The 14,145-nt window shown below is 34.9% G+C and overlaps 1 protein-coding gene across 2 annotated transcripts in view; it reads left to right on the top strand.

The window, feature by feature from the left end:
• Nucleotides 1–14,145, top strand: part of Mcm10 (minichromosome maintenance 10 homolog) — a 135,151-nt gene that overhangs the window by 35,571 nt on the left and 85,435 nt on the right. For both annotated transcript variants that reach the window (XR_015040318.1, XM_085813517.1), the window contains exon 5: nucleotides 10,078–10,240. Coding sequence is in view for 1 of the 2 variants with exons in the window: in XM_085813517.1 (XP_085669643.1) it covers nucleotides 10,078–10,240 (163 nt within the window). In the remaining variant the exon portion in view is untranslated. The remainder of the gene's footprint in view (nucleotides 1–10,077; nucleotides 10,241–14,145) is intronic.

The raw sequence follows: 14,145 nt of genomic DNA, 5'->3' as shown, positions 1-14,145 counted from the left end.
GAGCACATGTGGGACATGCTTGGCTGACGAGTTGCAGCCCGTCAACCTCCTCCTACATGTCTACTGGAACTTCGGAGAGCATTGCTTTTTGAGTGGTGTAATATCCCCCAAGATCAGATCGATAATTTGATACTCAGCATGCCTAGGCGTTGTACGGACTGTATTGCATCGTCTGGGAGACATACAATGTATTAACAATCATACCAACCATGCAATATTGGTTTTTTGTAAATAGGTTTTTTTTTGTAATATGCTCCAGGGAGAAAAAATCACTAATTTTTTTAATAATATCAAACATATAGCATCTTTTTTTTTTTTTTGCTCTTTACCTTTTATTTAATAAATAAGCTTTACAAATAAATCAAATTTGTTTTGCTTCTAACTCTTCCTTTGCCTGATTTTGCATTATCCTTAATTTATGGACTTGAGTGTATATGTATGCCGGTATTGGCGAATGTCTTGTTCTCTTGTGTTATTATGAGTTAGCATAATGCTAGTTTGCTTTCAATCAAATGATTTTAAATTTAAAGGCTACAGTGTTAGCTCTTTTATTTTAATTTATGGAATAAAGCATGAATTTTATTTAGATTATTCTTAGCTTTATTTAAGGGAAGAAAAATATGCTTTGCCTTTATCATCACTACTGCCAACAGGAATAATGCAAAGGATGACGTGCAAAAGTGGCGCCGATCTTGCGATGCCTGTGCAGGTCGGAAAGAACCGAGGAAACGCAGCCGAGGCAAGCTGCAACGTTACAACGTAGGTGCGCCGTTTGAACGTATTGCCTTTGACATCTTGGGTCCTCTGCCACGAACTGCTGATGGCAACAAATACATACTCGTTGTCATTGATTACTTCACCAAGTGGTCTGAGGCGTATCCTATTCCTGATCAAGATGCTGTCACAATAGCTGAGGTGATGTCAAGAATCACCTCAGCACTGGATTTCCAGGTTCGGAGTGCCTCTTCAGTTACATTCCAATCAGGGAAGGAATTTTACATTGGCAATAATCTTATAAATTTTATATCTTTATAATTTTAAAATCTTATAAAAGGAGGAAAACCTGTCAGTTTGTTGTAGTTACTTAGTTTGTTGGTGTTTTAAGAGTTTGTTTAGAAAACTGCTCTTGTTGACTGTAGCGAATTCGCTGATTAGCTTTCTTTAGCTGTTTTGAATTAAGTTCTCTTGAACGTTTGAGTAGTTAGAAGATACTACTGTGATATATTGTGATACTGCACGATTATTTGAGGACATTTAATCATATTTGTTGTGATAATAATAAATTTTCTTCATTTTTCATCGGACTTGTGCATTCGTTTCGTAACGAACCTGTACGCATGCAACAATATTAATATTGCTACTTATGTGTTATCCTGTTGACCATTGACAGAAATTTCAGTAATGGTCACTGATTTCCAACTGCAACATTCTAAAGGACATGTCATTCATAATTGGCATTAAATCTTGCTACTTGGCCAATCAATATGTAAGTACCTTAATATTATATTGGGGATTGGGGGGCATGTGTATGTTCCATCGTTCAATAATAGTAGACTGTAAATTGACTTGATATTCCCTCAGTGTAGAACTCAAGAAATTGAAGAGACATCATATCGACCTAACTTCTTTATTGGCCTTCAAACATTAAGTCGGCTGAGGAATGGCGAAGAACACATTGAAACCTCTGACTTGTGACACGGATAGACTCATAAGAACCTCTGCCTAGTTGAAAACTCCAGTAAATCACAGCAACCTAAAAGCTCTAAATGTGAGCTTTAAAATCCTAACAAATTTGCATCTGTGCTGCTCCTCGGTACAAAGAAAGAAATACAATTTGCATAAAATCGAACAACATGTGTGTGATCTACTTTAGAGACAGCTCCATTTAGTTCAGCAAAATCCTTCACTGATAAATACATTTGTGTTTTTATAAATTCTAAAATTCTGAAATAGCATTAAGTACTTACCAAACATATTTACTTTTACTTTGTGCTATTATTATTGTTTATCAATTTTTTTTATGCTTCTTGGGCATAAAAAATCTAAAGAAAATCTGAACATATATTTACAATAGATAATAGTGGATTATTTTTTCTCTGAAGCAAATTATTTAAAAAGACAAGTTCTATGTAAGTAGTTACTGAAATAAATGTATTGTTACATAAAAATCTGTGAAGTAATTTAAATTACAACATGTGAACTTTTTATCTCTTTTTTAAGTAGGAGCATCTTCCTTTTACGTTCTATCTAAATTAATCGCATGTCATGTCCAATTTTATATCAAATAAAAATTTAGCATAAATAGCATCCAATCATAAATTACTGCCCTCATCAAAAAAAGGAAATCAAAGCATTCCAAATTGCAGCGTAACTACTCTTGACGTTTGAGTGTTTACGTACGAGAAATGTATAAAAATTTTTAGTAGTAGTACAAGAAGTGCTAAACTTTTGTCAAATCTCATATAGGCTAACATCATTAATAACCATTAATATTAATCATCAGCAATACATTTTAGTAAGGAAATTAAAAATACTGTATTTGCTTGAAAAATTTCAAACTAAAATTTACAATCGTCTAATAATTACCTTTGTAAAATGAACGTAGTCTGCCAGCTGAAGTTAATGAAATAAACACACCTGCTTCCTTACTGTATATTATTTGTTTTAGTAATATTATAAAGAATTATGCTTAAACATTTGTTGCCAATTATGCGCTGGAACATGATTGCCATTATTGTTGAAGAGTCAATCATACGTTGATGCCTATCATGGGATGATGTCTCAGGTGCCAATCATGCCCTGGCACGGGAAAAGTTATTTTCAAGTTCATTCAGCATTACAGTTTGAATATATATGCTGGTATTGCAAAAATAATTTTACATGTAGTATCGATCACATGCTGGCACGTATTAAAAGAAAGGTTTAGCAATCAATGTGGTATACATAGTAATATTTTATTACCTCTTTTAAATCATATTTCTTATAATATGTAAGTCGGCATATGAGTACAGTCAAAAGTCGTTAATTCGGACACCCATAATCCGGAATGATCTATAATCCGGACCTCAAAGCTAAAATCTTTCTGTGCATGCGCCGCATTGACGCATGCGCACAGGCGTTTTACTCGTGCGCGCAAGACATTTTCGACTGCGCATATGTGTCTGCGCAAGTGCAGAATACGTTTTCGCGTGCGCATTTAATATATAACGGACAGTATAAGCTAAAATTATCTAATTATCTATTTCAGTTATGTTGATGATTGCGTTGTTCCTTAATTTCGAATTGGATCCGGCTTATTATTTTTTGCAGACTGTAAGAGCAATTTTCTGAAAGTAAGCTTGAACTTTCGATTATGTCAAATAGAATTTCCGATGCTGGAACTTCCAAAGGATCTACAAAACGAAAGTATGTTTCGATGTCCATCAAACAAAAAACGAATTGCTACAAAAAATGGATAAAGGCATATTCTTTGTTTATCTAACTGTTCCGAAATCTGTTTATCAATTTCACGCTGCTCTGCGCTGGGGGGGGGGGGACGTCGCGCCGCGCAATGAACTGGAAGTTGATTTGTCAACACTATCGTTATCTTCAGGGCAGATGTTTTTATTTTATTCGGCTTATAATTCCTTACTAAATGTAGTATTTAATTTCGATGTACTCTGTCTTTGATATGATTTAAATCAAATTCCTCGTCATTATAAATATCACGAATACAAATCAAATAGTTTTCTGGTTGCAATTTTCTAATTTCGGCTATGCGTAAGGTATGCTTTACGCATCCGCGCGTTGAAAGAAATGTTTAATAAAGTAAACAAATAAATATTAGGCTTCTTTTTTGGTAAATTTTGATACCCTTTAGATCATAATTGCTCATTATTTTATAAATTACGGTTTCATATTTTTAATTTTATAATTTCTGCATGCCATCTTACCAGATTTAAACTGATGATCTATAATCCGGAATCGCCGAAGTCCCGACGAGTCCGGATTAAAGACTTTTGACTGTACAATCTATTTCTATGACACAGCATCAACTATCAACACATTCTCACACGACTAGCAGTGAAAATGTTAAATAAAAATTATCTCCATTCATTCAGTATCATCTTGCTCTTTATGTCAGTATTTTAAAATTATATTTACATATATAGTAAATAAGTAACATAAATGAACTTAAAAGTTGACTGTGTATTACTAATGAGACATGGCACTGTAAATTATATTTTAAATTATGATTTAATTACTTTAAACTTCTATATTACATACATGTTTTTAAATTGATTTTTTTTTAATATTTACCAGTCATAAGTTTAAGAAAATTTTTTTAAAATATGTGTATAAGATTGTAGTGGGGAATTTCCTTCTGTTTGAATATTTTAAATTTAAATCCAAGAATTAATTTATAAACTTTTCGTATTTTTAAAGACTAATTTAAATAGGTGAGGGAGATGAAATGGGATCATTTCTTAATTATTGTGGATCTTTTAAAATAAGACTAATTCTTGAAAAGTCGATTTTCTTCCAGGAGATCATTAAATTTCTTTTGATATGTATTAATTCGTTTTTTAGGTTTTTAATAGGAATTCCATCACAATTTAAAACTTCTGCTAAGTATTTTTCCCATAGTTTTATCTCAATATTGTATACTATTAACATTTTTATTAAGTTTCATTTTACAATAGTGTTTGCTCTTCATTTCTTAGGGTAAAATCGTAAATTTAAATTAATAATTAAATATATGTGTGTGTGTATGTAGATATATGAATAAATCCAAAGTAAAAAGCAGCTCACAACCTAATGCATTTGCACACTGAAAGCAGCAAGAAATGGTGGTAATAATGCAAATTAGTCACTAATATATTTAAAATTCATCCAATATTCAGTCTGGAGTAAACCATGTATAAAAACCAGAATTAATCAGTGTATTTTTGAACCAATAAAGACACAAATTAAGGTTTAAAACTTCAAATAATCTCAGGAAAACAATCAAAGTAATTTGTTTTTGTTCCTTATCAATCTAATCTCTGCAGGCTAAAGTCCAAAAAAATTTCAAAATTATAGCACCAAAAACATACACAAATTTTTAAAAAATGTATTATTTTGAGCAGACCGATTCCAAAGAACATAGCATGCAAATATAAGCAGTCTAATGCATGAAAATATAAAGACGTGTAAATTTTGAAATCATACAGGCTGGCTTAAATTTTTTAAAATTATAACATAATTTAAAAAAAGCTTCAATATCGTAAACAAGCAAAAAAGCTTCAAAATAATAATTTTCACTTTAAATGGAAACATATAAAACATAAGCTATCCAACATATAAAAAATATTTAAATGAAAATTTGGTCTAAAAAATAAAAAGCTGAACATGTTCTTAAAAATCTTCACCATTAGAGCAATACAAGTTTTGAACTGAAAAAATATATTCGACATGTTTAGTAGCAAAATAGTGCTGCTAAGTCTTAAATGTGCTAAGTAAGGAATTTAAAAAAACTATGAATTTTAATCTGATTAATATTCACAAAAATATAGAAAATTATATTTTTTCTGTTGCTTCTTCAAAAGAAAATCCATTTAGTGTGATGGAAGCATTTTACTTCATTACAAATTGTGTTTATGCAACAAGAGGATATGGGCCGCTTAGTAAAAATGTGGTATTTTGTCATCTATGATATGCATATTGTTGTGTGCGTACGTACGGGTTCGTTACGAAATGAATGCACAAGTCCGATGAAAAATGAAGAAAATTTATTATTATCACAACAAATATGATTAAATGTCCTCAAATAATCATGCAGTATCACAATATATCACAGTAGTATCTTCTAACTACGCAAACGTTCAAGAGAACTTAATTCAAAACAGCTAAAGAAAGCTAATCAGCGAATTCGCTACAGTCAACAAGAGCAGTTTTCTAAACAACAACAAACTAAGTAACTAACTACGAACTGAGAGATATTCCTCCTTTTATAAGATTTTTAAATCACGCGCGAGAATTTTCTAGTACTTTCTCAAAATCAAAAAGAGATATTTATTAAATGTTACATGAACGTGCTCTTGTATTTTAAATTTTCCGGCTTAGCTTTCTTTTAATATTCGGCACGTGCTGCACTGCACGGGAAATAAAACCATTTAATTTATAATTCAACTAACATTAGCTATTTAAATACCAAATCCGTAACTCTGCCCCCTTCCCAAGGACTGCACGTCCCGGGCAGTACAATCCCTGGGCAGTATAATCCCTGGACAGGAAGCCAAACTTACAACTGTGGCATAAATGCAGTAATAAGCATTTCATTACAATAATAAACAACATGAACAAATCAAATGTTATTAAATACTAAATACAAATCAAATACTAATTGGAAATCAAATACTAAATACAAATCAAATCAAATGCACATTTAAAAACAAAAAGGATCATGGTCTTAAACTATGTACAATTATTTACATTACGTACTATGGCCATAGTAATGAGCTAACCTGTCGTAATGAACGACTTTAGGTTTAGAGTTCGAAGACTTACGGATCCGAACCACGACGTCATTCAGCCTGTTTAGGACCGTGTACGGACCATCCCAAGGTGACTGTAATTTCGGACAAAGTCCTTTCCGTCGAGTCGGATTCCACAAGCACACCTTGTCTCCTTCATGGAATTGATGTTCCGTAGCTCTTGTGTCGTATCGGGTCTTCATCTTCTCTTTCGCCAAGTTGACTCGCTCTCGTGCAAAGTTGTGCATCACTTCAAACCGGGCCTGGACATCTTGGATGTATTTCTCAGGCGATAAAGGCGCGTCCGTAGGGCGACCATACAAGTCACAAGGCTGACGAAGGTCTGGACCGAAGAGCATCTCGGATGAAGAATAGCCAGTAGTCTGGTGTTTCTCTCCAACCCTAGTATGATTTCGGCAGCTTTCTGAGCTGGGTCTTTCAGACCAGGCGTAGCCGTTTCCAGGTGAGGATCCCTTCTGACGATGGATAGTCGTGTCCTCAGATGTTGACAGCAGTTTGTTGTTTTTGAAGTCTAAGGAAAAATTGTATTTCCTTAAAAAGTCCAATCCGAGTATGCATGGATCTGTAATATCCGCCACATATGCCGTGTGATGGTAAGCGGCACTTCCAAACATGATGTTCACGTTTAACTTCCCAGCTATGTCGATCTTATCACCAGATGCAGTCTGAAGGCTAATACAGGATGGCATCCAAATAAGTTTATCTTTAATCCATTGAGCTAAATCTCTCCGAATGATGGTAACATTAGCTCCTCTGTCAATGATCATATTGCAAGGAACTCCATCGATGTGCCCATTGACGGTCAGTCCGTTACTATTGCCACTCACTGTAGAAATCTTGAGTGCTTTAAAACAAGGTTTTTCATTCTCTGGCAACCTCCGTTCCTCGATATGGCCATTAATTTGTTTCCTGCGTCGTTGCTGGGAAATGATCTTATTTTCCATAACCTGGGATGTTCTGCAATTCTTCCGTACGTGGCCTTCACCTTCACAGTACCAGTTCTTCCGTACGTGGCCTTCAGCTTCACAGTACCAGCACTTTGGTTACTTGTCACTCCTTTTCCATCCCATGGCATTTAGCTGTCTGTTTAACCCGCCTCTCTTATTTTCCGTGCTCTGGGGTGTTCTGCAGTTCCTTTGTATGTGGCCTTCAACACCGCAGTTCCAGCACTTTAGGGTTGGTTTCTTCTCACCAGTATTCCGTCTTAAGGCATTCACTGGTCTTATCAAATCATCTGCTTTATTATCCGTGCCCTGGGGTGTTCTGCAATGCCGTCGTATGTGCCCTTCAATACCACATTTCCAACATTTTAGAGTCACTTTGTTCTCACTCCCGCTCCCTATCAAAGCGTTGACTTCTTTGGCTAATTCATCTAAACGAGCCATCAGTTGATCCCCTGGCTTATGGACTCGCACAGCTCTGACTGGGTAGCGATCTCGATGAGTTGCTTGCTGGGCTGCCTGCAAATTCACGGTGTACAACAGAGCTCTTTTTACATCTTTAACATCCGCCATTCGCAGAGCCTTCTGTATTTCGGGATCCTGGTTGCCATCGATAAAATATTGCAGTGACAGGATTTCTCTTATTTCTGTCGGGCACTCCGAAAAGGCGTGATGTGACAGCCTTTCAACATCCGTGGCGAGCTCCTGAAGTGTTTTGGTGGGTTTCTGCTGACAGGATTTTAGTTGAAGCTTGCTGTTTAAATAGCTAATGTTAGCTAATGTTAATGACGGGATTTTAGTTGCTAGTCTTTTATACATTTCTCGCCAAAGCGCAGCTCCAATGCGCCGGATAGAGCTTCGAAGTCAAGTGTTTGGTTTCCTGGAAGCGTCTGCAGGATATCCGCCGCGTCTGCTCTCAAAGAAGCGGCAAGATGACAGGCGTTGGCTTGGGGATCCCATCCATTTGCTTCTGCCACTATAGAAAACTGTGTCTTATATGCTTGCCAGGAGGTCTTCCCATCATATGTCGATAGCTTCAGAGAGGGACGAACAGGCATGGGTAGAAATTTTAAACCATCGGAAGTGCTCCCTACCGTCGCTATGAATTTCTTTAAAGTGTCAACTTCTTTGCCGACGACAGCAGAAATTCTGTCTTCAATTTGTTGTTCAGTATGTCCTTGGACGGCAGAAACTTTCTTCAATTTGTTGTTGGAAGGCCGAAACTCTTCTTTCGACTCGTAGCTCCACAGCCGACACTCTATCTTCTATTTCATCTTTGACAGAAGAAACCTTTTCTTCAATTTGCCCGACTTTATTTTTAACAGCTCCTATTCTGTCTGCCATAGCCTCAAATTTACTTTCTATTACACAGGTTATTTCTCTTTTCATTTCATCTTGACCTGCTCCAATCTTTTCTTGTACAGCTTTTATGTCTTCTTTAAAAGATACTTGACCAGCTTCCAACTTTTCGTGAACGGCTTCCATTTCTTTTTTAACGGATTCTTCCATCTTTTCCTGACCAGATTTCATCTCATCTTTCATTTCTTCTTGTCCTGCTTTCATTTCTTGCTGGCCCGTTTTCATTTCCTCTTTAAATGCAGCGAAGGCTGATATCAGCTGTCTTAACTGCTCTTCCATCGCTCTTGTGATCCCACTTCTGACACCAAAGATTGTTGCGTGCATACGCGTTCGTTACGAAATGAATGCTTAAGTCCGATGAAAAATGAAGAAAATTTATTATTATCATAACAAATATGATTAAATGTCCTCAAATAATCATGCAGTATCACAATATATCATAGTAGTATCTTCTAACTATGCAAACGTTCAAGAGAACTTAATTCAAAACAGCTAAAGAAAGCTAATCTGCGAATTCGCTACAGTCAACGAGAGCAGTTTTCTAAACAAACTTATAAAACACCAACAAACTAAGTAACTACAACGAACTGAGAGGTTTTCCTCCTCTTAAAAGATTTTAAAATCGCATGCGAGAATTTTCTAGTACTTTCTCAAAATCAAAAAGAGATATTTATTAAATATTACATGCACGCGCTCTTGTATTTTAAATTTTCCGGCTTAGCTTTCTTTTAATATTCGGCACGCGCTGCACTGCACGGGAAATAAAACCATTTAATTTATAATTCAACTAACATTAGCTATTTAAATACCAAATCCGTAACAATATTATGGGTACATACAAATATGTTATATACTTTTATTCTTGTTCATGCCCTAATTCAACCACTTCCGGATAAGGTAAACTATTTGTAACATAAACCATTCTTTTGTTCACTGTGAATGTTCATGTAAACATGGTTCAAATGTATGAGAATTTAGCCTTTTGTAAGCAATTGTTTAATTATTAATATATTAATAAATGATTTAATAATTTTCACTGTGAAATGTAAATATTAATTTAGCAAAGTAATGTTATTTAGCTATATATTCTGAAGATGCAAACTCATATCTGAATGTCCATATTTGATTAAAAAATAAGATACAACTCAGGATAATTTTATACATGTATATTATCATAACCCCAAGCTTTATTTTCCTTATATAAATTTCAAGTATTAAACTGTACATTTGCTTGCTTTAAGATTGAACTTTATATATTTTAGAAAACCTCTTGTGCCGTTTGATGTATTGCAACAAAAAATGCAAGGTCGCCGAATGATCAAAATGTCGTTTATTAAGAACTGCATCAAAGGTGGTGATATTGAAGGTGACTGGGTTACAATGGGGGTTATAATACAAAAAGTGCCTCCTAAAACAGCAAAAAATGTAAGCATATAAAATTTTAATTTATTTAAATTCCTCACTTATGCATTAATACATATTATAAAATATTTATATGTATGTAAAATATTTTTTACATTGAAGAATAAAATGATGTCTTCCACATACATGACAAACATTTATTTAAACTATGAAGATGTTGAACAGCAGAGTAGAAACATGATATTACACAGCGCTTCGCACTTCTCTCTTACATGCAATACTCACCATTGACTGTGGTTAACTACATAGATAACTACATAGATAGTAATACGCAGCAGAGAACTTGCTTATCATGCGCATGCGCTAGGGGAATCGATGGCGGTTGCCAACATACCCCCTTTCGACGTCGATTCTTCTATTCCTGAAAAGTAAAATAAAATGCATATTAAACAGTATTCAATCCTATAATTGTACTACAGTTTTGATGTTTAACGGGAGTCAGGGTTTGGTTAACACATCAGCTCCCATTCCACTGGTAGGTATGTACTGCACATCTAATTCACTGCGTTCATATACTTCATGCACAAAATGATGGCGAATGTCTATGTGCTTTGTACAGGAGTGAAACACTGAGTTCTTCGTAATTTTCTGAGCTCCTTGATTGTCGCAGTATATTGTTGGGTGTTCTATGTTGTAACCCAGCTCCTTCAGGAAACGATGTAGGTAGACGGTTTCTTTGGCGGCCTCAGATAGAACCATATATTCCACCTCCGTTGAAGATAGAGCTACACTGCATTGTTTTCGTGATTCCCAGGTTATGGCTGAACCACTTAATATATATACAAAACCGGTGTAAGATTTTCTATCATTGACATTTGATGCCCAATCTGCATCCACAAAGGCGATGAGTGGTTTTCCTGTTTTCGTATAAATTAGTCCTTGATCTTGTGTTCCCTTTAGATATTGAAGTATTCTTTTCGCAGCATGCCAATGTTCTTTTCCCGGATTGTTGTTATATTGACTTCAGAAATTCACGGCGTATGTGATATCTGGCCTAGTAGCTACTGAAAGGTACATTAGTGATCCGATCAGATTTCTAAATGGAACATTTTTCATGTCAGCGATTTCGTTTTCGTTTTTAGGACTCATCTATTTTGCTGTTATCTATAGGTGAAGACACGGATTTAGCATTTTGCATATTATACCAATTTAAAATATCATTAACGTATTTCTTTTGAGAAATTTTAATTGAATTCTCATTTTTTTAAAATTCTATGCCTAAGCAATAATGTAATTTCCCCAAGTCTTTCACTTTGAAAGCAGAAGCTAAACTATCGCAAATTGTTTCATACGTTTGCTTAGAATCGGTAAAAACGATAAGATCATCTACATAAATGATTATAATAGTTCCACTGTTAGACGTCTTTTTGATATAAACATGATTATCTGAATTAAGAGATTTAAATTTCATAGATTTAAATTTTTCATTCAACTTTTTGTACAACCGATGTCCTGACTGTTTAAGACCGTATAATGATCTCTTTAAAAGACACACCTTATCTGAATTAGTTTCATCGCGAAATCCTTCAGGAATTTCCGTGTAGATTTCTTCATCTAAATTTCCATTTACACAGGCCATAACAAAATCTAATTGGTAACCTTTGAGATTGTGTTCTACTGCGTAGGCTAAAACTGTTCTTATGGAACTTAATCTAGCAACAGGGGAAAAGTTTTCAGTGAAATCGAGACCAGGGATTTGAGCGCACCCTTTAGCAACTAACCTAGCTTTGTATTTTTCGATAGTGCCGTCGTGATTATATTTTAATTTAAGAACCCATTTACTACCAATAACTTTCTTGTTTTCAGGTCTTTTTACTAATTCCCAAGCCTTTTCTTGAACAAGCAAGTTATATTCTAATAGCATGGCATTATGTCAATTTTCAGCATATGGTCCATTTAATGCTTCTTGCACCGTAGGATTAATGCTTTCCTCAACAACATTTTGAGTTTGTTCATTTTTGTTTACAACTGTATAGTGATATTCCTTTTTAGGCCTTCCTGGCAAACCTGTTTTTAGTTTCTTGGGTTGACCAGGCCCCCTTTTAATCAGGATAGGAAGCATTGATTCGCTATTTAAATCACTTCTGCTTTCCTTTTCATATTCAGAGTCAAGTGGCAACTCGCTGCCATCCAGAGGTGATGATTTTTCACAAAATGTTTTATTTATAATTTTTTCCTCCGGAGCGAAAGGCAGATTTATTTCTTGCTCTGAGTCATAACTACAGCAGTTTTCAAACTCATTAATAAATTTTACGTCTCTGCTTATTATCATTTTACATGCCTCAGGATCCCAAAGTCTACGCTTTTGATTCAATAGAATAGCCAATAAAAATACATTCTTTAGATCGAATATCAAATTTGCCTATTCCTGGCCTTTTATTTAGCGAAAATGCTTTTTGGCCAAAGGTTCTGAAGTGAGAGGCAGCTGGTACTCTGCCAAACATCACTTCGTGAGGTGTTTTTATTTCGGCTTTTAAACCTCGCGTTGGACAGCGATTTCGAATGTAAGCAGGCGTATTGATGGCTTCGGCCCAGAATTTCTGAGGCAGATTGGATTGCAATAGCAAACATCGAGGCATCGAAACTAAAGTGCGATTTAATCTTTCCACGATGCCATTCTGGGCTGGCGTGTAAGGAGTGCTCATTTCGTGTTTTATTCCCGCATCGTTAAGAAATTTATTAAAGTCTTTCCTTAAATATTCTAGCCCGTTATCGGGTCACAGGATTCTGATTTTAGAGTTAAGTTTATTTTCAAAAGATGCTTTAAAATTTCTGAAAGCTTCTTCAACCTCATCCTTAGATTTCAGAAAATAAACACGAACATATCGAGATTTATCATCGATAAATGTTGCGAAATAAAATGATCCACCTATTGATTCGGTTCTCATGGGACCACACAAATCAGAATGAATTAGATTTAACAATTCAGTACTTCTATATTCAGATTCTTTGGGAAGTGGGGTTGCGGTTTGTTTACCCTGAATGCATACCTTACAAGTAGAAAGAGAATGCATACCTTATGAGTAGAAAGAGAGTCATTTTGAGAAAAAGAAAGACCTCTAACCATGTTATTTATTTGAAGTTTTTTAAGATCATTTTCATTTAAATGGCCAAATCTTATATGCCACTGATCTATTTCTTTAGCAATTGATACAGATTCAAATATTGGCATGACAAAATAAAGATCATTTTCGCGTTTAGCTAAAATTACTGTTTCGTTATTAGAATTAATTATTTGAGCACATTTTTTCTTTGAAAATTACTGAAAGATTATTTTCAGTTACCTTAGACACTGAGATTAAATTATTTTTCAAATCAGGTACACACAATACTTTTTTGAGTTTGATATTTTCAGTTTTAGAACCTATGCGAACTTTAAATTTCACAGTTCCTTTTCTAATAGCTTTAACTATTTTATCAGCAGCAATTTAACATAAGTATCACCTACCTCGTGAATTTCTTGAAACAGTTCCTTGCTGTTACACATATGCAATGTTGCACCACTATCCAGACAAAAAATTTCTTTCGAATTACTATTAGTGCATGCTATGGCTTTTTCTTGCTCCAAGGAATTCCGATTTTCTGTAGACATCGCAGTTTCACTGAGGCATTTGCTTTTAGTTTCTTTACTTTTCTTTCTACATTCCGATGCTCTATGCCCATAGATATGGCAGAAGTTGCATCTGTAGTTAACTGGATACTGTGTTTGCAGACTTATCTGGTTTCGGTTTAGGAACCGGTCGTTGAGTTTACTCCCGATCTTTTGAATAGAACACATGTTGGGGTTCAGAAAACAGTGAATCTTTATTTTTGCAGGCGTTAGCTTCTTCCAACAGTTTAATTTTCAGCATTTCTGGAGGAGGCAGTTCATCACGAGAATCGATGGCTATTCGAAAGCTTTCATAAGA

Source organism: Stegodyphus dumicola, chromosome 3 (assembly GCF_044657685.1).
Source record: "Stegodyphus dumicola isolate Sdum_Otavi_A_Nest chromosome 3, ASM4465768v1".
In the NCBI taxonomy this organism is placed as follows: Eukaryota; Metazoa; Arthropoda; class Arachnida; order Araneae; family Eresidae; genus Stegodyphus; species Stegodyphus dumicola.
Note: the sequence above shows the minus strand (reverse complement) of the source record. Positions and strands in the feature narration are given on the sequence as shown.